The following is a 27,848-nucleotide window of genomic DNA, read 5'->3' as shown; positions in this document are numbered from 1 at the left end:
ATGCTCAGCTCCTTGTGCCCTGAAACTCACTTCACCAGCCTGTGGAGCCCCACAAAGCAGGAAACTCTGCCTATGACTCTCCAGGTCAGCCGCAGGGTGGAGGAAGGCATCCTTGTGGAGCATCCTGCAAAGGTGGTGGTGAGAGAGCGTTGCCGTTCTGTAAACAGCTACGGTGAGGTGACTTCCTTTGTATAACTGAGCACCCAGAGTGAAGGAATCTGAGCCTCCAGTAACTGCCAGTGAACTCTCACAGACCAAATTAATTCCTAAGGACTTGTCAAAATTTGGATTGTGCTTTGATAAATTAAATTAAACCTTGCTACACAAATACTTCGAATCAATCTAGTATTTTTGTGTGTAAAGTAATTAGAATCATATAATCATAGAGTATCTTGAGTTGGAAGGATCTCATAAGGATCATCAAGCCCAACTTCCTGTTTCTCACAAGACTACATAAAGCTAAATCATACAACTAAGCATCATCCAGACACTCCTTGAACTCCGAAAGGCTTGGTGCCTTGACCACTTCTGTGGGGAGCCAGTTCCAGTGACCGAGCACCAGCACCCTCTCACTGAAGAACCTTTTACTGATGTCCAATCAGAGCTTCCCGTGATGCAGATTCACACAATTTCCTTGTGTCCTGTCACTGTTTGCCAGAAAGAGGAGATCAGCACCTCCCTCTCCATTCCCCCACTTAAGGAGGTCGTAGACTGCAATGAGGTCACTTTTCAGCTTTCTCCAAGCTGAACAAACACAGTGACCTCAGCCAGTCCTTGTAAGTCTTGCCCTCAAGGCCTTGCACCATCTTGCTCACCCTCCTCTGGACACACTGTAATAGTTTGATGTCCTTCTTATATTGAGGTGCGCAAAACTGCACACAGTACTCAAGGTGGGGCCACACGAGTGCAGTGTAGAGTGGGATGATCACCTCCCTCAACCAGCTAGCTGTGCTGTGCTTGGTACACCCCAGGACACGGTTGGCCCATTTGGCTGTCAGGGCACACTGTTGACTCATTCAGCTTGCCACCAATCCAAACTTCCAGATCTGTTTCTGTGAGGCTTCTCTCCAACCCCTCCCACTCCCAAATTTATATGTATAGCCAGGATTACCCTGTCCCAGGTGGAGAATCTGGCAATTAATATTGTTAAATGTCACATGGTTGGTGATTGCCCGGCTCTCCAGTCTATCGAGATCTCTCTGTAAGGCCTCTCCACCCTCACTCAAGAGAGCCCACAGCTTCTCCAAATTTAGTATTGTCAAACTTACTTACTGTACATTTGACTCTTGCATCCAGTTCATTTACAAAAACATAAAAGAGCACTGGCCCTAAAATTGAACTCTAGAGAACCCCAGTAGTGATTGGCCACCAGCCTGATGTAACTCCATTTGCTATAACTCTTTGAGCCCGACCCGTCAGCCAATTGTTCACCCATGGTATTATGGACATGCCTAGGTTGTATGCAGCCTTGATGTTGTCTCTCAAAATCTTTGCTAAAATCCAAAACCGCCACTTCTGCTGGCTTCTCTTGGTCAACTAGATGACTTGTCATAATAGGAAATTTAGTCAAACAGGACTTTCCCCTTGTGAACCCATGTTGGCTATAACCAATTGTGTAAACTTGCAACTTTAGAACATTCTCATGTTCCTTACTTTTCTATAGATGCAATTGCTTATTTGAGTTATGTTCCTTTCAGGATTATAATAAGAATATTAATTTGCAATCAAGAATTTATTATTTTATTTTAGTATTAACTACATTATTGAATAAACTGTACTAGTCTTGCTGCTGCTTTGAAAAAGATTTCTCTCACTTCTAACCATGATCTGAGAGCCCAGGTATTAACCTGAGTCAATGCACATTCTGTGATAGATGTGTATCAGGTCTGTTTGCTTAATTTGAATATTGACATCCCTTTATCACTAAATAAAGTGTCTATTGAGTCGTTACATGATTTTAAATAGGTAGAGATGACTGTTCATAACTTAACTATTGTCATTGCTACAGTTTCACTTATGAAACAGGTCTGTGTAACATTGCATATATTTTTAGCCAGTATTATGCTGTACCAGTGTCCAGATAAGGTACTTGTTCCAAGGTATCTGTGTTTGAATTTCTGTGTAGTTTCACTCACAACATATAATCTTGCGTTCCGCTACCAAAGTTTTCTAGTGATGCCCTTTTTGGAAGGGATCGCACTGTCTCTCCACTACCATGTGCTGTCTTATTACTGTTGGAACAGCTGGTTTTCCTTCGTGGAAATCCTTTTCAAATCCTTTGACAAAACCAGCAAGCAATAACAAGTTCTTAATTAGTAGGATGCACTTGAAAACAGTTATTATGTCTCAAGATTTTGCGTTGTGGTCATAGTAATATCTCGTATTCAGATTTTAATCTCTCTGAGACGACAACTTTCTTCTGCTCTACATATCTCTAAGGAAGCCATAAATGCCAAACATTGATTTTTCTTGCCAGACCTTATGTCTGCCTCCATTTTTCTTGGAGCATGGCCAAACATCTGCCTTTTAGAGGCAGGAAAAAGTGAACCAATCCCTTGACAATAAAAGATGTCCTGAATTATACCATACACTTTTAATACATTCTTATTTTAACATGCAAAATTAATCTATTGTTCTCAGGTTTAAAACCACATGTTTGCGGCTTCATTTGATATGCTGAAGAATCATAAAAGCCTTCTCTTTTTTTTTTCACTCTTAGATCAGGAGTAGCTCTGCACACAGTAGATATTTGTGATGGGTTTTGGAAACCCACGCAATTTGCTAAAGCTCATTCAAGTAAATGAGGTTTTGGTGTGAATTGGACATTCTGGGCTTTGACTCTGATGCAGCAAAGACCACTTAGCCTTTAGCTGTGTCTGTGTTGGAAGGCCAGGTGTAATAATTGAGTTGCATGGGCACCACTCACAAAATAAGTGATTTTTTTTTCTTAATGACTCTTTCAGTTGGCTGTGCTTTCAGTTAATTAAAAGGGCACGTTGAAGAGAAGTGGCTATTGTTGTATTACTGTCACAACTGACTGACTCTTTGAATACTACAGTAGGTATTCACTAAAGTAGACCATTCTGTGCTGGCATAAGTATTTATAGTCAAATTCATTAGAGTAAACAACAAAATAAGTTGCTATGCAGTGGTTCCATGTGCTATAGAAACGTTTCACTACTTTATTATACCTGAATAATAAAAAAGCTTTTAGAAGCAGGCTGTGACTCTACTGTTACATGAGGTTGCTACAGATGTGAACTTAGGGAAGTATTTTTCACAGAAAAATAGCAGCAGCAACAGCAAAAACTTCTTTATTCAAAGCCAACAGTGAGCCCAACATAATTGAGTCCTGTAATTTTCTGATAAGTACAAGTTTTGAAATAAACAGATATTTTTTAGCATTCTTATTTTAAACAGATGGCATACGTGATGTTATTTCTGTATGTCTTTTCCATTATCATTATCTTCACAGCAGTACAGGAGATTAAAATAATGTTTTCTGCAAAATTGTGCTTTGCAGCAAGAAACTGAATGCCGTTTTTAAAGGACTGTCTTATAAACAAAGATACAAAAGTCCATTTCTGTTGTGATTATGCTACAGCCAAAAGGCTGTGCTCCTTTGCTAAAGGAGAAAAATCGTTTCTTAAAGTATTTTCTTAAAATGTGGAAACAGAAAAACTAACTTGTTTTTTCCCTGCCTGTAGAATAGAGTACAGACAAGGTCAGATTTTCATGTAAACTAGAGCTAAAGTTGTCACAGAGAAAAATCAAGCTTCAGTGAGTGTTAAAGGACAGCAGCAGGCCCTGCATATTGGTTTTATTTCTGGCTTTCCTATAGACTATCACGTTCCTTAGTGTTAGGTGACTTGTGCTACCTGTTTCTTTCTTTCCTTGCCAACCTGAAGGCACATTTCCTGTTCTGCTCATATATTATGCATAAGAAGAATTTCTGTGAGTAGAACTGGTGGTAGCATTTACTGTTGTTTAACATAATATAATAATAGCGGTAGTTAAAATTTACAGTTGTGGTGGACGCATGCCATTCTTATTTTAGCTGGAAGGCTTCATTTCATGTACCATCCGTCCACAAATGAATTTTTCTTCTATTTTTCTCCAAAATCAACATAGTGGCATAGTAAAAAAAGTAGCCTGCATGATATCCTGTGTTATGATCATATTTGCCTTGTAGTGCAATCAGAACCAGAAAGTGAGACCTGGTAATCAGTAAGGCCTGAAAGGCCATTGCACGAGGTTAGTGGCCCTTTCAATCTTTCATGAAGGGGAGCTTTCTAAGGGTGAAGATAAAGTTATAAATAACACCCTTTGCAAGAGACAGATCTCAGGTTTTTTTGTCCAACACTGAAGTTGCTCTCTGCCAGTTGTGAAAACTCTGCCTATTGATCATTTACCATTACATCATTTCTTCTTTGTTTTAGTTACATGTTTCTAATAAATACAACTTTACTTGAAGAATTTTGTGCAAGCAGGGCCCCATTGTAACGGCGTCAGTGCAAGCTTTCCAGTGTCAGAGTAGTTCCCTTTTTCAGCCAGATGGTTAGGGTATGGGACTGGTGTCCTTAAACAAAACAGTGGTTTATGTTTGAGTGTTAAATTACAGAAAGGTGTAGACTTGCTAGAGAAGTTCAGGCCAGGCAATACACTCAATTTGTACAGAGAAATGGTGCAAAAGGCAGCAACAGAAAGACACTGATACTGTCATTAAAGTGCTCTCTGGAGATAGTGGTACTTTGGTTTATATACAGAGCTTCATATGTCATGAGCTGGCTACTGGGATGTTGGTATTCTCTTTTTTTTGGTCCTTGAAATACAAAATCATTTTATGTTGCTATTTTAGTTCAGGGTTGTCTCTCATTCTTTCTGATGTTGTAGGTAAAACTGTATGTGGACCTTTTTCTTTTGGGCATTTGTGTAGGTTTTGTTTGGTTGATTTTTACTTTCTGAGAGTGTGGAAGGGAGGGAAGAAGAGCAGACAAGAGAGATCCTTTTTTTAACACATGCACAGTAAATATAGCTAACTGGTTCTTCCTTAAATAGAATCAAAGTAAATTGCATTGAGTGGATAATTGAGTGGATAATTGAGTGGATATTCTGAAAAGTATATGGAGTGTATTTTTGCAGGAATTGAGTTAGTGATGAACTCTACAGAAAGCCTCTGAGAAGAAATACTTTTGTCTTACAATCAAGGCAGTCTGCAGTAAATGAAGCCAGATTCTAGGCTCTCACCTAAATCTCTTTTTTTGGATGTTACCTCCAGTAGTATTCTTTAGAAACTTAATTCTTAGTTGAATTAACTTGAGATTGTGTATGCTTCACAGAGTTGTATCATATTAGTGGCAGTTCATATCCAAGTCCTCATGTGCCAAGACTTCATGCAAAACCTGTAATTTCCTAAGGCTGGTGGTTTCTGTCAAGTGAGTTTGGTCGTTTGCTTGTTCTTCCACTGTTTTCTTCAGACATTGAACTGGATTCAAGCATGCTTGTTTTGATCATCTGAGACCTGTTTGGATGCTGCATTTACCTCAGCTGTTGTATGGTATTTTGGAGAAGCAAGGCTGAAGAGAGCAACTGGGGAAAAACACAGTTTTCTGACTGCAAAAGTTGCATCTGGGTTGTGCTGCCCATGTGCAAAGTGCTGTTAGATGTGCTTGTCACAGCCAGTTTGGATCACTCAAATTTACAGGGCAACATACTCTGTAAATTACACTTAATTTTATGAGCTTGCTAGGAAGGGAAACAAACACATCAAACAAGCACTCAATCCCCTTTGTACTGACTAGGTCTAACATGTGAATTCACTAGTTTATCACTTAATTAATGAGGTTTCTAACTCAAAAGTTCTCTAGTTCATGATTCACAACTTGTAACTTGCACATCTGTGAGGAAAATAGTTGCCAAACCAACAATAAGCTCATCCTTCCTCCTCTGTCATGGTGCGGGTATCCCTTGTATCACACTGGGAAGCATGAAAGCCTCAGCAGTCAGGCTGCTGTTGGATCTCCTTCAGAATCTTTTGAGTAAGCTGATGTATTTGTACCATCCAGCTTGGAAGTTTGGTCTGTACTGTTGCCATGAGTTAGTGGATTCTGAAGAAGCTGCCAGACAATCAGTATGCAGGAATGATGGCTGCAGGGGACAATAAGCTGCAGGTTGCAGTGGCTGCATAATGATCTTTAGCCCTTCCAGACTATCATGTTTGCCTACATGTTGCCCTCAATTCAACCTAATGAAGCAGCTCCTAGCATACATCAGGCCTTAGCATGAGCGTATTAGCCAAAATCTGAGCAGGAGTAAACAGTCACTATTCCTAGCTGGAAAAGGCATTTCAAAGTTTATGTTCTTGCAGTTGAGTGTCACATGTACTTATTTAATCCTCTGAATCCAGCCCTTGGAAATATCGGTGAGGCAGTAGAGAAGGTTGGTTATGTGGAGTCTCATTCTGCTCTTGGACTGTTCAGGAATGGTGACACTAGGAATCACTAGGATTTCTTTACCAAGCATAGAGAATTGACTTGCCTTAGGAACAGTAGCTTTATGTTGGCATGTGGAAAGCAGGGGTAAAGTCGGGAAAAGAAAGGTTTGTTGGGTCAAATGATACGAAGGAACTTGTCTTAAGTATTTCTGAATGTATTGCCACAAAAGTGTATGCAGCTGTAGAGAGTTATCTGTAGGGAATATGAAAGGAGAAGAAAGTTGTAATTCACTCTGTAGTTACTTGTTCTGCATCTCCTAAACAAAAATAAGTTGTGTAGGTGCAAGAGAGGATTAATAGAATATAAGGCCATAGTTTCAATTTTCCACAAAGTAGCAAAAAACTACTTGTACATGCTTGTTTTAAGACCACAGAATTAATCTTGATAAGCTTGCTACTTGTGACAAAAAGACTATTCTTTAGTATGCAGTCTAAAACCTTTGTTTCTTTTTATAAGTAATTGGAAATTGTTTTCTAGCTATTGTTTTTGCAAAAGGTGCAATAAAAAAGGCTTGTGAAAAGGAGATGCTGCATGAAATTACAGTGTCTGAGATCCATTGTTTGACATCCTTGACTGAAAAATTATACGCTACACAGGATACACTCTGTGTAATAATTTACTTCAAATGAGATGTTGGCTCAAAAGTACTTTTGGGGTATTGGAGCTCTAAGTTTTGCTTTTAGAACTACAGGAAAGTTTTCTGTTCCCTGGATGATACTGACAGTGTTTTTAGACTGAATGAAAATTTCTGACAGTTTTCAAGATAGCACCTGAAGCAACCTGTCACAGGAAAGAACGAGAGGTCAGAGCTATGCAGTAGAGTTTATTTCTGATATTCTTGGAGTTCTCAATAGTTTTAATTTGCCTTTAAAGTAGAGTTTAGGGATGTTACCTTCAACTGGTTCTGCTGATTACAAAATTAAATCTTTTACCTTTCAGCCTGCATGGATGACACAGTTGGCATTTGGAACATTCAGAAGCTTTTAAGTGAATTATACTTTGGCATGGTAATAGCTCATCCTTTGAAAGGGAAACAAAGCCATTTCAGATGTCGTGTGGCTTTGAGCATGCATTATTGTGGGGTTAATCTGAAGGATCTGTACTAGATGTGAGCTGTAGCATGAAGCCACACTTAGACAAATGCTGTGTCAGTAGAGCAAGTGTGCCACTGCACGCTTTTAGGGAAACCATATGACACCTTTGTCACTCATCAGCAATACTAGTTCTGCCCTCCAGCTAGCTTGTGCAATTTTTGATTTCTAGGTACGGTACAGTAGGTTTAAGTTACAACTGGGAGATGTTCTGTCACTGGTACAAAACTGCTCTGCCCTTGGTGCTTTTCACAGAGAAGAGGAGGCTGATCCAGACATGATGTAGCTAACATGGGCTTGATTTTTGTTTACAAGTTTATTACACAATTATTTTGTGTAACTGACTTCCCAAGGCTTTTAGCTATGCCCCTGGGCCTCTCTAGGCTCACTTGCCTGGAAGTGCTTTTCTTTCAGCAGTGCACCCTGCTCTCATTTTAACTTGTCTCACCTTGTACCTTAGAGAAGTATTGGGACCAGTGAACCTTACGCCATGAGGAGATCAGCCTGTGCAGACGCATAACAGCACCAAAAGAATAGCGGTGTCAAGAGTGTGGCCTAGAGATGACAGGTTCCTAAAAATCATGAATAGAATATGGTTTCTAGAAAGGAGGACTTTCCAAAGGCAATTGGTTTGCCGTTGGTTTGCCGTGATTTTGCCTTCTGCTTGCACAAGAACAAAACCTCTAGGAAAGTGTTGGGTTTTTACCTTTTTCTAACAGACTGCAACAACAGGTAAGTACTTGAATTCACAGTAACCTTTAGCAGCCTGTCTCTGACTGTAGCTTTATTTCCACACTTTCAACTCCACCTTTGAAACTGTTCCTTGCTGTTTTTTCTCAAGAAATGTTTGAGGTGGTTTCATTTTGTATTTGAGAGATGCTGTTTTCCCTCAGCTCTCCAAAGAAAGCTGAATTTGCATTATCACCACTGAATAATGTATACAGGGAGACAATCAATTTAGGGTGATGAAGGTTGAACATGCATCTATGTGCAGATTTTAAAAATTGGCTTTAAATCTACCTTGAGTGGCAATCTAGTAAATAGGAGTAATTGCGTCTTCGTTTCAGTCACTTTTCAGAGGTCATGCCGTTTTAAAAGTGCGCGTTGTTCATTGTGTATTAATTAGTTCCAGCGCAGTTTAATGACAGGCTTTCAGCTGTATGCTTTATTTCCAAGAGGGAAGGGAGGCCTTGCTGAGCGCACTCCAGAAGAGCACTGCTTGCTTTGGTGTATGGAGGGACGGGGCTGTGGTGGAAGGATCTGAGGACGCTGTTGTTCCTGCAGTCGTGGCTGCCTGTGCACATTATCAAGCTTGGAAGGCCTTCATAGCGTTTCGGGAGAGATGCAATAGCACTGATTGTGGTGGGTGGCTGAACACGTTTTCCTTCAGAGCTGCTCAGAAACAGCTGACAAGTGCAGTTTTAGGAAAGCTGCTGGAGCAGCTCATTGCATGGGTCTTTGCTGCCGCCTTCTGGAAACAGAGAAGAATAATGTTTGGATGTCACATCCCTAATTTTTGACAATATGCATGCCAACTTTTTATTTCCTTTTTTTTTTTTTTTTTTACAAGTACTTATTCAGATTGGCAATGAGACACAAAAGTATGCACAAAGCAAAAATAGTATGCTCTTGATGCTGCTGGAGAGATCACTCTACTTTATTCTCCTTTCTTTCATCATTATTTTGGGGTTTTTTTGTTGATAGCCTAATTCCATGGGCACTTTCGTCTTAGGGGGCTTGGTTTTTTAGCTTGTTTTTGTAAGCAGTAAGATTGCAGAAAGGAAAATAGCTTGGAATAAGCAATTAGCAAAGCTGATACTTCTTTGAAGTGCTCTGTAGGATATATATGCACCTTGAATTTAAGAGCATCTTTATTGTAATGAAAGCAAGGTGGAATTTTTCAGAAGCACTTGTTCCTAATCTATACCTAATGATGTCAGTAGAATTTTTGGGGTTTTTGGTTTTGGTTTTTTTTTTAATTAATTTCAGTAAGAATGTTTAAGGCATGACCAAGTATTTGATGATAATCTACTTTCAGATGTATAAAGCTACACTGAAGTATTACGTATAGGGAGAAGGAGGAGCACTGCTTAATTCATGTATTAACAATGCATGTTTAATTTAACTGTTATTGTAATTTATGGAAATCATATTGAGGCTTCAAGAAAGTAGACCCTAATGCATTTGAGAGGAAGAGGGAAATGAGCCAGGAAGTAAATTGTATCTTCTGACTGGTAATTCTGAGACACAGATATTAACGCAGTCGTTAACACAGTCAAGCAATATCCAATATATTATTTTATATGGTTGTATGTTTTTGTATGTACTATATATTAAACTATATCTAAAATATAAATAATATATATATTACATACCATATATAAACTATATGTAAAAATGTGTCTATTTAAGTAAACATATATTTTAATATATAAACAAAACCAAGGAAACTAGAACAGGATCTGGATGGTCAAGGGATCTCAGAAGATATATTAGACCATTTAAGGTGGGAGAATATAAAGCAGTGACCTGCCTATAATCTGTAGCAGCAGCAGAAGCCAATTTAGATTTCCAGAATACTAACCATAAGGCCACCTGTCTCCCCAGTTGTTGTTGTATTCCCCCCACTCCAAACTAAATAGCTTTCTTGCATCTCTGCTGGAATTTCTTGCAGAGTTTCTGTAAATATTTCTAGTTCCAGGGATGAAATACTGTTTTCTTTTTCCTCTCTCTTAAATGAAGTCTTCTTTTTAGCAGCTGTCATCTCAGTAATGAGAGTGTCTTCTACAGCCTGCAAGTAGATTTAAATCTCAGTTTTAGCCTGTGTAAAGCAACAACATGCCTTGAGCAATTCCTGAGAATGCTTCTAAAATATGTTAAAATGTGAGGGGGTCAGTGAGCTATTAATGTCACTTTCAAATTTTTTCCATATTCTTTCATCATGATTGAAATCACAGAAGCAGCTAGCAGCATTAGAGCATTATCTGTTTTGCAGCTAAACACAACAGAGGAGATATTTTAAGGAAAATGTACTGAGGTAGCTTCTTCTGTGTCTGCATATAGGTTTTTAGCAGCCTTTATGTATTTAATGCCTTGAAGCCAGTGTCCCCCTGCAGGAAAAGACAATATACATTGTAAGGTTTCACCACAGACCTCTACTTAATTTTTGGTAGACTTTACTCTCTTTAAAAAAAAAATACACTTGAACTGTGCCATAATAAGATCTTTTGTGGCTTTCTGTTCTTCAGGTGAAAAACGTGTTTTGTATGAAGGCAAAGGAAGGCAGAAAAAGATCAATACGTGCCTTAGTGGCTATTGGAAATGGTAAAGGTGCTGCAGGTATGTGTGTTTACTGTATGTAAAAGATGCCAATTTAATCATTGTAATAGACCTTCAGAAGACGTGATTTAAAAGGACTTTTTATACTTTAGGGGAAAAAAAGGAAAGAAAGAAAGTTTACCATTTTGTCCACTGGGCAATATTGAAATACCTGTAAGAATTCTTAGCTTCATCTATAAAAGTAAGCTTTTTTGTAATCTACTTATGTATGTATTCATTTTATATAAAAGAAGAAATTGGGAAAAGTAGTAATATGTGATTAGATTTGGAGCATGTATTATCCAGTGGTAAAAACTTTTCTTTAAATTTAATTCTGGAGTGATATAACTAACCACTGGTAGATCCTACTGAAGGAAGGGATCATCTATGCTTTCCTGTACACACTTTCTTTTTACTGTAGGTACTTTTGATGTTTAAAAAAACAAAAATCAAAGCCTGAAACTATTGAGCCATGCATATCTGCATTTGTTTCACCTAGCCTTAGGCACCTCACTGCAGAGGGTACTTGTTTGCTCTCAAGTCAAATAAAAAAATCAGGCACCCGCAAAATGTGCCTCCTTGCACTGGTGGTGGAAGATCCCTCAGCTGAGTGTGCTCTGCAGAGGTGCTGGTGCTGGACTAGAAGGAGTCTGGGCTTCCATGGTCAGCAGAACAGATAGAGTCGTAAGAAAGTAGGAGTCGGTGGATATGGATTTGTCCTTCTGGCTTTGAAAACCACTTTCTTGTTGTTGGGGTTCTTGGGGTTTTATTTTCGTTTGCTCCAACAGTGGTGACCACTTTGCAGCAAAGGGCAGCATGACTGGCTGTGCATTTTCCGGGGTTATAGTCTAGCTACTGTAATTTGTAGGTAGAATTAGAATAAACTTGGCTGATTTTTTTTTTCTTCTCCCTAAGTCTCAGGAGAGTCCCTTGGAACTATTACTGCTTTCAGTTAAAAAGGGCTTGTTTACTGGTAGTCTCAGCTAGCATCTTGATTCATAAATTTGTAATCAATCTGTCAAATCGGAAGACCCTAAATTTCCCTTCTGATTCAGCCTCTTTAGGAAGCCTTCTTATTTTATTGAAGTCAATCATTTAAAAAAAAAAAATCCTCTTTATGGGTTTCCTACAAATACTGTACTTACACTTTTATGGAAAATAGAATACTCAGGGCCCTTTGAGTCCAGTCTCATAGTAACTTCAGTGGTCTGCGGCTTGACCCATTTGTAGACTTTCTCCATTATGATTCTTTGTAATGGTCTCTTCAGCAAGCAACTTGAACTACCCTTAGAAATTCTGTCTATGGCATAACGTAAATATGACAAATCAAAAGAAATGTAAGATTATGAAGGATCTTCTAATATGAGCTTTGAAAAGAGACCTTTTTCCTTTATTTCTCAGTAAAGACCAGAGAAAAAATACTGGACAGAAGCATTGTTTAGTTGTGATTTTTCTTGTAACAGAACTCTAAGCACAGTTAGGCCTGGAGGGTAGCGGTGACCAAGCTATCTCTAGAAGCAATCAAACCATCTCAGTGCAGCATCTCACGGGGTTAACTAGCCCTGGATCCCAGCTGATATCATGGTAGTGCTTCATATGTTAGTAAGATCACCCACAGCAAAGACATAGGTGACTGATACCTGGCATCTTGTGCCATGTTCCTCTCCCCAGAAGTTTGGAAAATGCTGCAATATGTAAGGACGACTCTTTCTTCAAGTGAAGTGTTCAGCAGTCTTGACCAGAGGCTCTCTGAGTTGGTGAAAATTGGTCTTTACAAAATGAGGAGAAAAGAATTCACTCTAGTGCAGCTTTTTGCAGGGTTGTATGCAAATAAAAGACAGTAAGAAAAATTCTTCTTGAATCAATTGTTGCTGTTGATAAGAAGCTCAATGTGGAGAAGGCTGAAGTAGTTTCTATGTTAGTGTTGCAGATTTTCTAAATGAGCAGGTCCCATTTAAACAAAACCAACAATCAGCGAACCAAAAGAAAACAGACAAGTCCAGACAAGGCTGACAAGCACATATTAGTACATTAGATACCATTTAGTGCAATGGTATCGCCAGGTCTTGATATATTGGTTATTACTGAATGTATAATACTTAAAAATAATTTTTAAAAACCCCAAAACCAAAACCCACAAAACTGTCTCTGTCTTTTTAAAAATATGTAAAGGCTAGCAGATATTCCCAGGAAAGTATAATTTCTCTTAAGGATACTCTGTTTCACTTTGTTAGTTACAAAATTATTTGGCATCATTCATTTGACAGTATGTGCTTTGCTTTTGGTAGCCAGCTTTTGGGATGCATCAGATTCTGAGACAGAATTATAAAAGAGAACGCTAATGCCACTTAATTGTAAAGGCATCCATGAAGGAACTGTGCAGTCACCCTGTACAGCAATGAGTTTCTTGCAGGTTTCCAGTTCTGTTATTGAAGAAATAGTGTTTATCTTTCGCTCAGTTTTCAAATACCAGTAGTTAAAGACTATTTTTTTGTTGCAGCATAGGTTTTATTTAAGAAGCACCCTTGAATATACTAAGTTTTTCCCCATAATGACATAGTTTTCATGCATTGTCTTGTGGACACAAACCAATGTACATTAGAATTCCTGTTAGACCTCAGATGGACTTAGAGATAAGACAACTGTGCAGAATTAAAAGAAGAATGATCTAAAAAAATAGAAAGTGAACAGCTGTGAAGTAAATAATCCAAATAATATAATCCAAATAATAAAGGATTCCTACCTCTGTCAGGAGGTCAGAACATGGCATTGTATTGGTGACAGAGTACAGGAAATTGCATTTGCGTTGCTCATGACTCTAGTAAAGAAAATCCTACTTTCAATATATATATGCAGAGCATCCACCTTTTGGATGTAAATAGTCTCCTTTTATTATGAGCTGAATAGATATCTCTGATCATGGGATGTGTGTAGGAGCTTTAATAAGACAACTGTATTTCCAGTCAACTACGGTTTTGCAGAACTTCATTTATGTGAAAGCTTCAAGTCCAGATGTGTTCCTCAAGCTGAATTTTAATTGCAGTTTAGAGCGGAGGAATATTTATGTAGAGAGGAAGGTGCGGTTCTTCAGCAGAAGAACTTTAATCCATATGTGCTGAATGGTTGAATTGAAATTGTGACCTCATTTCTGGCATTTTCTAATCTATTGTGTGACTTCCCAGCATTAATACACTGCTATTGTGCTCTCTGAGTGTGTTATAAAAAATAGCACAGTTTCCTTGCATTTTCTTGTGCAGGAGTTAGAATGTGACAGAGACCTCTGGGTGCATGGTGCACGCACAGGGAAAGCTGTCTCAAGAGGTAGCTGATAGCAGACACTACCCTTGACTGCTGCTTCCACAGCAGCCTTGCAGTCATATCCTCTTTGCTTGTAGCTCCACAACAGTCACAGAATCACAGAATCGTTCGGTTGGAAAAGACCTCTGAGATCATCACGTCCAACCGCTCCTGTCTACCCCCTAAACCATATCCCTAAGTACATCGTCTACTCGCTCTTTAAATACATCCAGGGATGGTGACTCCACCACCTCCCTGGGCAGCCTGTTCCAGCTTCTGACGACCCTCTCAGTAAAGAACTTCCTCCTTATCTCTAACCTGAACCTCCCTTGGCACAGCTTGGTGCCGTTTCCCCTTGTTCTATCCTCCATCACCTGGGAGAAGAGACCAGCACCCACCTCTCTACAACCTCCCTTTAGGTAGTTGTAGGTGGTGATGAGGTCTCCCCTCAGCCTTCTCTTCTCCTAGTTCCCTCAGCCGCTCCTCATAAGGCTTGCAGTCAGGATGGTATTTCTTTCCTAGATCTCTTCCAGCCCATTTCTCCTGTATGTCTGCATGAAATTAGTGAGTCAGTGTTCGACAGTTGAGTTGAATCCCATTGATTTTTGGATTAGACTTTTGGATACAGGTAACCCACAGCCCCAGCTGACACAACAGAATCATTGAAGGACCGAAAAAAGCTAGATCTGCTGACTTCTAGTTAAAAGATTTTAATTCAATCTACCTTGACGTGTTGGACTACAGAGTTTGTAAAAACAGTTGTCATATCCTCTTATTCATTCCAGACAGTTAGTTGATGCCATGCTCTGAGCAGACTGCAAATACTCTTGAGACTGATTTGAAATGTCTTCATCACTACCACAGTTCAACTGGCAAATAGGAGTAGGTCTGAGGGTTCAGAAAGAATCAGGTAGCAGTTTGTAAACCAGTCTGTTTTTCTCTGTTCTACAGGTATGTGTTTTTTGTAAATGTGCTATTCTGTTAAAACTCATTTTCATGTTCTCTATTTTGCCAATAGAAACCCAGTCTCCTTTGTTTCTAGGGTCTTGGAACTACTCTTTGTGCAGACCTAGTTGATATATCTGCATCAGCTTCCTTTTCCTTCCTTCCTTCCCTTATTTTTAAGCAGAAGACTTGACCCTTTTTTTGTCTGAAGCAGTCACAACTATTCAATTGTTTAAAACAAATCTGGACAAATACATAAAAGAAATAACTTAAGCCTTCTTTGTTTTCATTTGACAACAGACAATTGGTCTCAAATTGTTAGGTATTCGTAACTCTTAAACTGTTACTTTCTATGGTTTCTATGGTTTTCTCTGGACCATTTTCTGAGTATGATCTCTGCAATGCAGTGGAAATAACAGGTACTAAATGTGATTGTGAAGTTGTGTTTTTTCCCTTTTCTTAATGAATGTCCTGCCTCATGTATTTCTCAGTAATAAAATGACTCTTTTCTGTCTTGCAGGTTTTGCACTGGGGAAAGCAAGTGACAGGATGAATGCTTTACGGAAAGTATGTTGATTGAATTATTTGCTGCTTGATGACAAGCACAACTAATTCATGCCTACTTTTTTTTTAATTAATCTGTATGTTTGTATTCTGTGCAAGGAAGTAAATTCATGTACATGATCTATTTGTCTTGATACAAATAATCATAGAACCATTTAGGTTGGAAAAGACCTTTAAGATCATTGAGTCCTACTGTTAACCTAACACTGCCAACTCCAATACTAAACCATCTCATCTACCCATCTTTTAAATAGCTCCAGGGATGGTGAATCTAGCACTTCCCTGGGCAGCCTGTTCTAATGCTTGATAACCCTTTCAGTGAAGAAATTTTCCTTAGTATCCAATCTAACCTGCCCTGGTGCAACTTGAGGCTGTTTTCTCTCATTTGTTATCATTCTGTTACTTGGGAGAAGAGACTCACACCCACCTCTCTACAACCTCGTTTCAAGTAGTTGTGGAGAGTGGTAAGGTCTCCCCTCAGCCTCCTTTTCTCCAGAATAATCAATCCCAGTTTTCTCAGCTGCTCCTCAGAAGTCTTCTTGTCTAGATCTTTCTCCAGCTTCGTTGCTGTTCTTTGAACACATATAATGAGGTTGCCCTGCAATGAAATTCTGTTAATGCACTCTTTATTTTCTTTCTACTCCTTTATCTATAATGTGTACCTATCCCCCTTGCTCACCTGTTTCCAGCATCTATATAGTATACAATCTGCTTACATAGTTAGTATGTAGAAATTTTTCTCTTCCACACACACAATGACTTTATTAAAGCTCCTTTAGACCAAAATGTTACTTGTTCATCTACATTAATCTAGTTTGTGTTGTAATACTCAACTAAGCTATCAAAGTAGCAATGTAGCAATACACAAAGTTTGATAAGGGTGTTACTATATTCAGAAATCTTTTAAATATTTATTCTGTTAGGAGAAAGCACTTCTTTAAAGAGAACATTTTCATTTCCAGAAAGTGGATGGTTTAGATGTGGCAAACCTGTTTTCCTAAGTTTTCTTGCTTGCTTTTTCATTGTCTAGTTAACTGAACAATGGTAAATTTCAAATACTTTGCAGAAAAATTCAAGAAAAAATGTTTTCTGTTTTTATTCTCTAGGCAAAGAATAAAGCAATACGCTGCTTACATTTTATCGAGCTATATCAGAATCACACAAGTAAGTATGATTTTTTTAGACTCATTCTTTGACTTTCAGTAAGTACTGAATATACTAACAAGAACTGGTTGCAACTAGTTACAAAGCATAGAAAGATGTTAACAAACCTTTCAGATCTGATGCATTGTATTATTATTCTTTATGCATTATTTTGTTTCTTTAGCATGGTATGAAATCTTGGCTCCAGACTGTTTTAGCTAGACAGTGGTAATGTCAGAGTACATCTTCTGTCAGACTCCGTGTAAAATCATCATTACTTGGAATGAACATGTAGTTTACTCTTTACTTTCACTCAGGTTTGTATCAACAGTTGTAGGAAGGTCCATGAAGAAAAGTTAAAATTACATAATACAAGATGTTTTCATTAAAATATTGAGAGATTTATCTCCCTTCTAGTCCCTTGCCTTTGCCCTTTTTAAAATTTGGATACTTAATGCATAGTATTTAAGGCTCTTTAAAAATGAGGGGGAGATGAGAGGGTAGTAGTAAGATTAGACCTCTGCTGGCACAGTTTGAGTTAAAGAAGTCAGATACTTCCTGGGTATCTCTTCTCTACAGTGACCTCCTCTGTGCTTTTCCCCTTTGTATGTGAGAGATGATTCCCTGTTGACTCAGTCCTTGTATGCTGACAAAGCCCAGCAGCTGGTGAGAACATTGGCTGGAGATGTCAGGCTGATGTTTCATGGTAGCTTTCTGTTAATTCAACTTAACACCATACAAGTCCTCTCTGATGTCAAATGTGGTACCAGTATACCAGACATTCAGTTATCTTTCAGAAAAATTTTCAAAGATAGTACCTTACAGGGTGTATGAATATTTAACCAAGTCATTGTGTAGATAAAATATTCAGTATAATAAAAATTCAGCTTACAAATACAAACCTGCAGTTATTATGAGTCTATTCCTTGAGCATTATTATTTCATACTAACAGACTGGGGATATGATTAAAAGTTGTGGTGTTTCCACCGTGCTTTCCATTCTGCTTCACATAGAGGTACTCTTTGAGCCATCTTGACTGCAGTGCTAGAATATACCATGCAGAGACTGAGCCACTGATTCAGATGTATGTAACAGCTACTCACCAGAGGATATGAGTTTGGGGTTCCTCTTGAACAGCAGAGAGAAGCAGGAGGACTGGAATGGTAAATATTCTGCATGAAAAATCCAAGAATGCTGAAGCCTATGGGGAAATCTTAGGTTAAGAGTTGAACTACTAGAAAAATCTGAGTATGAGGAAGACGGTTAAATGTATCATGTGAGCTCACTTCACAGCTAAACAAGGATCATTGGAGGCATACAGACACTTCACATTTTTCAAGTGAATACAAGCTTGGTATTGTATACAATAGTAAGGTGGTATTCACAGATGTGTAAACATTCCTAATCTATTCCAGAAATTTACCTAAATTAACCCTTCTCTTTAAAGACCTTACAGGAGAGTAAAACCAATTTCCCATTCTCAGTTCTGAAAAAGAAAAGTACTCCTTAAATGTGCAGAGCTAAAGCTTTTCAAGAAGGAATAATTTAGCTGTAATGTCTTTTTTTTTCTCCCTTCCAGTTTACCATGACATTGCAGTGAGATTTAAAACCACAAACATCCGCATGAAGAAGCAAAACAAAGGTAATTAAAGCTATGTGGAAATTTTGAAGCTTTATTAATTACTGACTGGTATTTATTTGTTATATTTGTGCAATGTCTGTTTACTTCCGAAACAGATCATTTGGTGCTAGTCTATTATGTTTTAAATGTTGAAGATGATAAATTATTTTTCATTTAAAGTACCTACTACTGATGATGACATGGCTTTGTTATTGAAAATTGGGATTTGACCCTCTCACACTGGTGGGAGCTCTCTTCCTAGTTTTCTTTCATGCTTCCTAAGTGTAGTTCCTTCTGCTCTGAATTACCTAGATGTGAAGAAGTCTAATCTGATAGCTTAGATGTTGAAGGGAAAGGCCTTTAGAAGAACCCTGCAGGTTTTTCTTTCTACCATATGCCCCATGCATACTTTGGAAAAATGATAGGCTCTTTCCATTATTTTTCAGTGATTTTTTTAATCGCTGTTTTCAAGACAAGATTCAGAGGTAGTTTAATATACAGTTGTGGGAGTGGTTCAAATGGGAATCAGGGTGCAAGCCACATCTGTGTGCCTGTCCCTCCTAAACACGTAGTGGGCTACCATGGGCAGCTATCCTCCCTCAGCTGCCTCGGACTACCTGTGGTCATAAACTGGAGCCAGGACAGCATCCAGCCTGCTACTTCCTTGAGACCATTAGTGTTTTGTTTTCCCTAAAATTAAGAGCTCCCAGTGTGGAAAATAGAGGGATTATCCACCCTGTCTTCTTGTTGTGCACTGTACCAGCACAAAGACCATCTCCTTATTACACAGTAGCAAGCTGTTCTTCACTTTGATCCCAGTTGTAGTACAGGCAAATGCTGCTTCAGGCTCATGTCAGTTAAATGTGAGTAGTAGCGAGTCCATGCCTGGTAGCCCTCAGCTCAGAGGTCTGTTCTTCCACAAAGTTACTGTTAAGTGATGTTAGATGTGTAGTTGTCTTCTCCAGCCGCTTCAGCCCACAAACCTGCCCAGCCACTGAAGCCCAGCCACTGGTGCCCAGGGCTGCTGCTATCTCTGTCCCTCCGCTGCCATTCCTAGTTTAAAGCTGTCCTCACCAGGTCAGCCATCCTACTGGCAAAGATTTGTCCCACTTAGCAAGGTAGATTCCATCTCTCCCAAGCACACACTGATCCTCTAACAAGGTCCCTTTGTTGTAGGAGCCCAAAACCCTCTTGCTGACACCACCTCCACAACCAGTTGTTGACCTGCATTATCCGTGCTTTTCTTCTTATGTACTTTCTCTTTCTCGGCAGGGTTGAGGAGAGCGCTGCCTGGGCCCCCATGCCCCTGACTGTTGCCCCCAGAGCTCTGTAGTTGCTTTTCATACTCTCCAGCTTGCTCCTGGCAGTACCATTGGCGCCCTCATGGAAGAAGAGGAAGCAGTAATAAAGAGTGGGACAGGTTTCAGAAATCTCTCCACAACATCTGGGGTCCAGGCCCTTAGCAAGCAGCAAACTTCTCTAGATGACAGGTCAGGTCAGGAGATGAGTATCTCTTCCCCACAGCAGGGAGTTGCCCATTGCTATTAATCACTGCTTGCTCCCAGTACTCTCGCATCGTTCAAGGTCAGTTGGTCCAGATGCTTTGCTTGAAAGCACATCAGGCTCCTCCTCAGCCTTGAGGGCAGTGAACCTGTTTCATAGTGGCACACCTTTAGGTGGAGCTGAAGCCCTCCTCTTGGTGCCAAAAGTCGCTCACCTCCATTCTTCACCTTCCCCAGAGGTTGCACTTGCTATTCTACTGGACTCTGCCTGTGTCCACACTGCAGGTGGGGTCTAGGCCTCTTAAAGCTGTTAACACCATTGAGCAACATTTACCACATAGGAGCATCATTGATTGATGATGTTTATGATGCTTGGCAATACATCTATAGGGTGTATTTCATTCTAGGCTTCAAATGTGCTGCACCAGAATAATTATGTTGATCTTTTTTATGGTCCATTATAATCCCCAGATCCTTCTTGTGTTGCTGTTTAGCCAGTCTCCTCTGTTTTGTACTTGTGCTTTTGATTTGTCAGCAAAGCACTCCACCTCTGTGTTGAATTTCAGTGTGTTGGTTTTAAATTCTGTCTCCAGTTTGTCAGACCTGCATTGACTTCTGTTAACCTCCACTGTGCTTGCAGCCAAGATGATATCCTCAACCTATTTTTACAGTCTCTGTTCTCCCATCCAAGTTGTTAATGAAGATACTTGCAGATATTAAAGCCATAACAAATCTACAACAGGATCCTATCTGGAAAATGCTCTTGTCTTGACAGCAGACTGCTGTTAATGGGGAGACACTTTAATGGTGATTTTGTCTGGTTATTATTTCCCTAGTTTGTTTGTGAGAGTATCATGCCGAACTGTGTCAGAAGACAAGTCCAGTTCTGTCACAATAGCACCTTAGCCTTGGTAGCTTCTTGCTGCCAGTTTTGGCCAGTGCTTTGCCTTGTCTGAGTATCTTGTTAGCTTTTCAGTTAGATAGCACATCCACATATATGAAAGTACCCTCCAAAACCCCAGAAACACTTCTCCAATTAATATTTTCCCTGTTTTATAACTGGTGGAAATAGATTATGCATTTCCTGAAACAGGTTTGGTATTGTCTAAGGAAAAAATTGTGCTTATGTCCTATGTGCTCTGGACGGCAGTCATCAATGGCCTTATTAAGTAATGATAGATCACTGTGCAAAACTTTGTAGGGGAATTGTATGTGTGTGTGTGTGAGAAAGAGAGAGATAGACATCATTATGTGCTTGTGACCTGACAACGAGCTGTAACATTATATGTCTATGCAGAATGGAGTTTTTAGGGATGGTATAGGTAAGGCCTGATGTTACCTTAGTTCTTGACAGGCTTTTGTGTTACACTCTAAGGGAAGTGTTCATAGCAGCAGTGGGAGCTGGCTGTAATTTTAGAACAATTAAATGACTTGTGGAGATACTACAGAAGAAGATTGAACTTGAGACAGGCTCTGGACTTCATGTCAGTCACCACCACTCCAGATCCCTCCAGTTTCTAGTACATGCAGGCTGGCTGGAAACTACCAGGGATGTTGCTTATCTGTGCTGCAGAATATGCTGCCTTTCGGAGTGTGGACAGCTCTTAATCCTCATCTCTGACTTGATTTTACAATTAAAGTAGTCATGAGATTACTGTGCTAGCCACATTGATACATCTCTAGATAGTGTAAATTAGTTCCTAATGTGAATTAATAAGGGGAAATGCAGAACAGTTTGTCAAATACACTTACATGGCTGTGAAGCCCAGCACTGATACTCTGTAGCTGTAATTAATAGGTGTAAGAAATTGGGTTTTCATAGTTTTCACATTAGACCATGGCATACATAGGCTGTCTTCACTTGAAGTATAGAAGATTCCTTCTGTTTGCTGATGGCATGATGCAGACAAACATCAACAGGCTGCAAACCAAGGCACTGCAGAAGCTGGGATTCCCATGAGAATATTATTAAGAGAACAAATAGCAGCTGGGATTTATCCAAAGGCAATTTTTAAAAGATTAAACTATGTTGACTATTAAGTATAATAGGACCTTGGACCAGCCTAAAAATGGGAGTTCAAAACTACACAAAGCACTGTGTGCCTGGGTTATCTAGACCAGAACACTGGTTGAAAGGTATGCGTGGTGTGTGGCAGGATATCTCGGTCTTGGAACACCTGGCCATAAAGTATGGGAAATGATGGATGGGAAAGTGTGCTGTAGTATGTAAACATCTGATTGGCTGCATAGTGGAGTCCTTCTCTGTAGCTATAAAAGCTGAGGTAGAAAATAAAAACTTCACTTGGCATTCATCTGCTGAGTCAGTTTCTGGTTTTCAGCTCACTGCAGCATTACAGCTGTATGGTTATGTATGCTGAAGCCTCTCACTTTGCAGAATTACAGCTGGCAGTTTATTTCCAGTTGTGTACATAGGACTCAGACAGCTATCCCAACAAATGATTGCAACAAAACCTAATATTTTAGTAGAAAAGGTAAAATCACTGTTATACTTAAATGTTCCTTTCTTGAATTTATTCATAATCCCTGCAAAGTGGAGAAAAACCCCATCGTATAGTCAGGATTACATACTAGACAAGTGAAAATCTAAGTTTAAAAAGTAATGTAATGTGAACATCTGAATGTAAACTTATCTTGGGGTAGTCTCTTAGTGTGGATTTAAAGTGGATGTTCTGTTTGCAAACTCTTGTTGGTGGCTACTCAGAAAATATAATGTAGATTGCCTATAACAGATTGTGTTAATTTACAGGAAGAATACACTTTAAATACTTCTTTTGAGTACCTTTGAATCTTTTTCAGTGTGAGAAAGTTGGTTAAATTCAAGTGGCCCTGTTCCCTTATGTAGGCATCATTCACACAGAATCACAGAATCACAGAATCGCTCGGTTGGAAAAGACCTCCGAGATCATCACGTCCAACCGCTCCTGTCTACCCCCTAAACCATATCCCTAAGATATCCCATTGAATGTAAGCACAGCAAGACAGGGTGAGTGCCACAGACAGGTTAAAAATGTGTGAGCACAACTTTTTCTCCACAGCTGGAGTTTGCAGCTGGAATCCTTTGCTTTTATGTTTGGAATAAAATTTGCTCAGTGACAGATGGAGTAGTTTGCCAGCTTCTGAGTTTCATGTGTTAACAATCTGCAGAGACTTGATTGAGATAAGATGGGACAAAAGCAACAGTAAAATCACCAGAAATTAAATGCTTTAAGTCTCTGAAAATGAAACTTTGACAAACAGCCTTTCAGAGGTCATTCACATGTAATTGTGTCTAAAACTTGTCTTGTGGCATAGGAAACTATTTTCTCAAATGGCAGAACAAATGGCTTTGGATGGTTATAGTTTCTTTTCCAATTATAGGTTTAAAGAAAAAGGGACATCTTGGCACAATAAAACTTGCAGCACTGGAATAGATTTTTTTTTTCTCATTTATTCAGCAACAAGACTGTCCCACAGAGTGGGCTAATCGATAACCTGGCTTTTCAGTTTTTAAGTAAAATAGATTAGAACTATCACAAACCAATTTTTGAAGATTAATAGAGCTAGGCTACATGAAACAAATCTTTCTGGGGAACAAGAGAGCAAAACAGACTCTTCAAAAAATAACTCCTTCATTAAAATCTGGCAAGTCTAAGAAACCATTTGCAATTAATAGTAATGTACTATAATTATGCGTTGGAGCTAATGTTACACTCTGTGATGGAGATGCATGCAAATCACATGCAATCCTCTGTTCTGTTTGTGGATTTTGAAATATGTTTGTCTCTCGTCACCACTCACCTACAAATTTCAAGTTGTTAGAGTTACAGGCTTTTGTAATTTGGCCTGTGGTTTCCACAGACACAGACTTGTTTTGATGATGTTATTGCTTTGAACAGTAAGTTGAAAGCAAATGAGTGCCGCAACACTCACTTATTCTTTATACTTGATTAAAATAATTGCTTTTTCTAGAAATACAGAGAGTAATCTGCTGTTATTCCAATGTAGTTTTTGCTCCGAGGAGTGTGTTACCTGCTTTATTTCCATTCTCTGTCCTTCATGTTGAACTACTAATGTAATAACAGTGTAATTCACGTCAGTTGCTGGACCAGGATAAAGGAAATTATGTCTCTGCACAGTACCTTGATAATCTGCACTTTTACTCTCTTGAAAGTGCATCTTGATCTGGTAGCTTTTGTAACCTAAAGGGGAAAAACATAACCCATGGCTGGTGGCTGCTGTATTTTACATAGACTGTGAAGCTGGTGAGTTGCTGTTGCTGAGTGAGGAGACAAGTAACAGGCTCACATTTTGGAGATCAAGTGCAAAGCGTGAATTTGGCACAAGTGGGTGTAACGATGCCTCCCTCAATTTGCAGGCAGCTTCAGTCTCACTTTGACTGCTCAAAGCTTTACTTACCAAACACTGAATAAAATGAGAAAGTGGTAGGTTTTATTTGGCTGCCCAAAGACCTCTGAGCAGCAAGAGACAGGAGTGCCCGTGGCCACTCACCCTTTTCCCCAGCAGCTCTGTCCTAGGCTTTGGGAAGGCACTGTAATCGTCTCCCTGGAAATGAGAGACATTGACATTGCTTCTCCTGCAGGGTCCTTCTGGAAGGAAGCCCAAGGGACAACAGTGCCTGGGCACACCAGTTGTTTTGAGCAGTAATTTCATCACAGGAGACCAGTTTAGATCCTTCCATCATGTATGTGAACCAGGACTTTAAAGTCAGATTTACCATTATTAGGAGTTACTGAAGCTGTCATTCAGCAGTTGGTCACCTGAAGTTGCAAAGGAAGCAGTGTTGAAGCTATGTAGGTATTGCTTTTTAGAAGAGATGGTCTTTGTCCAATACCTTAAAGGTGCCTATAAGAAATCTGAGGAAGAGCTGTTCACTAGGGCATGTAGTAATAGGACGAGGGGTAATGGTGTTAAACTAGAAAAGGGTAGATTTAGGTTGGATATTAAGAAAAAGGTCTTCAATATGAGGGTGGTGAAACACTGGCACAGGTTGCCCAGAGCGGTGGTGGAGGCCTCATCCCTGGAGATGAGGGGACCTCAAGGTCAGGCTTGATGGGGCTCTGAGTAACCTGACTTAGCTGAAGATGTCCCTGCTCACTGCAGGGGAGTCGGACTGGATGAGCTTTAAAGGTCCCTTCCAACCCAAACCATTCTATGATTCTGTGATTGGTCAGGATCCAGTTACATTTAGATCCTCTCCCCTTGTAATGGCTTCTTTTTAATACTCTTGTTGCCTTGCCAATAAACTTGTTGCCTTGCTTCTCTGCTGATTTTTTTAATTATTATTTTTAGTTTTGGGAAGTACTACAGTATTAATTTTCTGCTGGATGAGAGAAATTTAGTGGATGTTCCTAGGGTGGTGGGGTATGATTGTGAAAGGTTCTTCCGAAGCTGCCAGTGGTATTTTTGAAGAATACTACCCAAACCTGTGGTATTAAACAGTTTTTCAGGTTGCATTTTTTATAGTTTTGAGTTTCTAGGTGGTGACATTTTAATTTAGTTTTGCAATATGTTAAGTAAAGTATATTTAGTATTAAAAAAAGCATGTTCTTTATGTTAGCTTGGCTACAAAGACTGGGCAGAATGGTCTTCCCAGAATGGTTTTGCCATTTTTAAAATGTAATGTGTTCCAACGTGCTAGGTAACAAAAATAACTAAGAATAAGTTGTAGTTCTCTCCTTTTCCTTAGCTAAGTTGTATGCTTACAAATAATCATATAATGCTTTTTTTTTCGTTCCCCCCCCAGGGTATGGTCTTCGCTGCCACCGAGCTATCATCACCATCTGCAAACTAATTGGTATTAAAGACATGTACGCCAAAGTTTCTGGATCCAAAAACTTGATTAACATTACCAGGGCTCTCTTTAAAGGCTTGACACAACAGGTAAATTGCATTCTCAGTCGTTCTATCCGTTAGGTCAGGGAACAGAACGGGACTGATATTGTAATAGTTTGTGGTGAAACAGCTTATAGTCAAGGCTTAAAACGAAGTAGTTTTCCAAAGAGCAAACAAAATTGGCACGGAATAATTCCTCAGCAGCTGTGTGAAGCTGTCCAGTCAGAAGCAGCTGTATGTAACTCGGTCTTTTCCACAGCCAAGTGCTTTCAGGAAACATCTGAATTTCTGGGCTTTCATTTGTAGTCTTTTTGGTGACATTTGAAAAAATGGACAGAGGAAGATGTGGCCCAGCTTTGGCTGCTGCTGCTTGTTTGTCTGCATTCTAAGTTTTCATTGCCTAAGGACTGAATGTCACAGCTGCTTCTACCACTAGTATAATTAAGATCTCTGAAATTAATCACGGAGGTGGTATCATTTCATCAAACGCGAAGTGCTCACATTGAGGATGTCTCTCTGTGAGCCAGCTGTCTGTAGTTGGTGGAAAGATCCAACAAGCAGCATTTCATCTGACTTCCTCCGAACACCAGCCTTAGGATGAGTCAGGCCTTTGGAAATTCCTAGCTGTCTCATTTGGTGGTAGAGTCTTTGTAGCTGACAGGATTTAACTGCTTACATTCCCAATATAGCCCTGCAGAGCTATAGTTGTCAAATCTGTCACTCCATCCTAGCCAATCCTTCGCAGTTTAGCCTTGGGAGGGGAGGGGGTTATGACCCTCTTTGCCTAATGAGACAGTTACAGATGCTTATCAGTGTCAGAGGTTAATCAGACTTGAGGAAGCCTGTCATAGATTGTCAATGGATTGTCTTCAAGAAGTCTTCCACAGGATGAATAGAAGAACAGAGGAAAGGCCTGTTTTACAGATTATTGCTTTGAGACATGTGTACTTGACTGTCCTGAATGAGAAAAATTTCCCAATAGACATTTATTCTGTGAATTCTGAGTGTTAAGAAAACAGCTTGCATGTGAATAAGAGGTATAGTTGAAACTAATGTTGAATTCATATGATTGTATTGGCTAATATTACCAGTCAGGGCAGTAATGAAAACTTTACTGTTGTCGAAGCAAAATTTGTATCCATATAAAGTCATAAAAATGTTACTGCATATTATTAACATGCCAACGTGCATCCTTATTAGCAGGATAAGCCTTTTCTGTCCAGATACTTTCCAGAAGCAAGTTCCTCTAGGATGACATTGTAATGCTAGTATATCTACCGTCTGCTGCTTATGCAGCATTATTAGCTCATTTGAAACCCTTGGAGGTAAGCCTGAGTAATTTAAATTACACAGTTTAAACTATTTATTAGTAAATTACTTTTTTTTCCCTACTCCAATGCCATGCAGAGTTTGACCTGAAGTAAACCAACATTGTGCATCATTGCTTTGATTGTCTTTTCTCCTTCTGACTCCCAGGAGACTCACCAGCAGTTAGCGAACCAGAAGAATCTATGTGTAGTGGAGTTTCGGGAGGAGCAGGGCCCTCTGCCCATCGTTGTGGCACTGCCTGAGGGACCTGTCCGTGAGGATCCCGAGCCTGAAGATGAGGTTCCAGACACAAAGCTGGACTGGAACGATGTGAAAGAAGCTCAAGGAATGAAGAAATCTCCCTGGGTAAATGTCAGACGGGCAGCATGCTAAAAGCTTCAGTCCCTCTGTTTCAGAGATGCAACTGGGAAAGCCCAGCCCAAATGGATGGGTTGTCTAGGCTTAAGTTTCAGAGTAGGGCACCAGTAGCTCTCCCATGCCATTCATACTGCTGCTGCCATTGCTACCATTCAGTAACACTGTTTGCTTTCCCACAATTCTTCTGACCGCTGTTCGAGTAGGGACATTCAGATGGAAACAGCCAGTGAACATGACTTTGTCTTCAAGCATACGTTTACTTGATTCCTGAAGGTGATGTTTAATCAACAGATCTCATGTTTCTTTCACGAGCTTTTGGGAAACTACTGGAAA

The 27,848-nt window shown here is 39.5% G+C and overlaps 1 protein-coding gene across 1 annotated transcript; it reads left to right on the top strand.

Moving 5' to 3' along the window:
- On the top strand, positions 1 to 27,530 carry MRPS5 (mitochondrial ribosomal protein S5). The gene is made up of 7 exons (XM_010182330.1): positions 1 to 172; positions 10,808 to 10,924; positions 15,666 to 15,712; positions 16,816 to 16,873; positions 18,433 to 18,495; positions 25,741 to 25,877; positions 27,306 to 27,530. The coding sequence occupies exons 1-7, from the start codon at positions 1 to 3 to the stop codon at positions 27,528 to 27,530; spliced, it is 819 nt and encodes a 272-aa protein (XP_010180632.1).
- The last annotated feature ends 318 nt before the right edge of the window (positions 27,531 to 27,848 follow it).

The sequence above is a fragment of the Mesitornis unicolor genome, unplaced genomic scaffold (genome assembly GCF_000695765.1).
Source record: "Mesitornis unicolor isolate BGI_N332 unplaced genomic scaffold, ASM69576v1 scaffold12264, whole genome shotgun sequence".
NCBI classification, from domain to species: domain Eukaryota; kingdom Metazoa; phylum Chordata; class Aves; order Mesitornithiformes; family Mesitornithidae; genus Mesitornis; species Mesitornis unicolor.
Note: the sequence above shows the minus strand (reverse complement) of the source record. Positions and strands in the feature narration are given on the sequence as shown.

Bases quoted from the DNA above. Each gene is read 5' to 3' on its own strand.
- MRPS5 (XM_010182330.1), top strand. From the start codon at position 1: ATGCTCAGCTCCTTGTGCCCTGAAACTCACTTCACCAGCCTGTGGAGC. The intron at 10,925-15,665 runs GTATGTGTGTTT...TCTGTCTTGCAG, and splicing joins AAATGGTAAAGGTGCTGCAG to GTTTTGCACTGGGGAAAGCA. The intron at 18,496-25,740 runs GTAATTAAAGCT...TTCCCCCCCCAG, and splicing joins CATGAAGAAGCAAAACAAAG to GGTATGGTCTTCGCTGCCAC.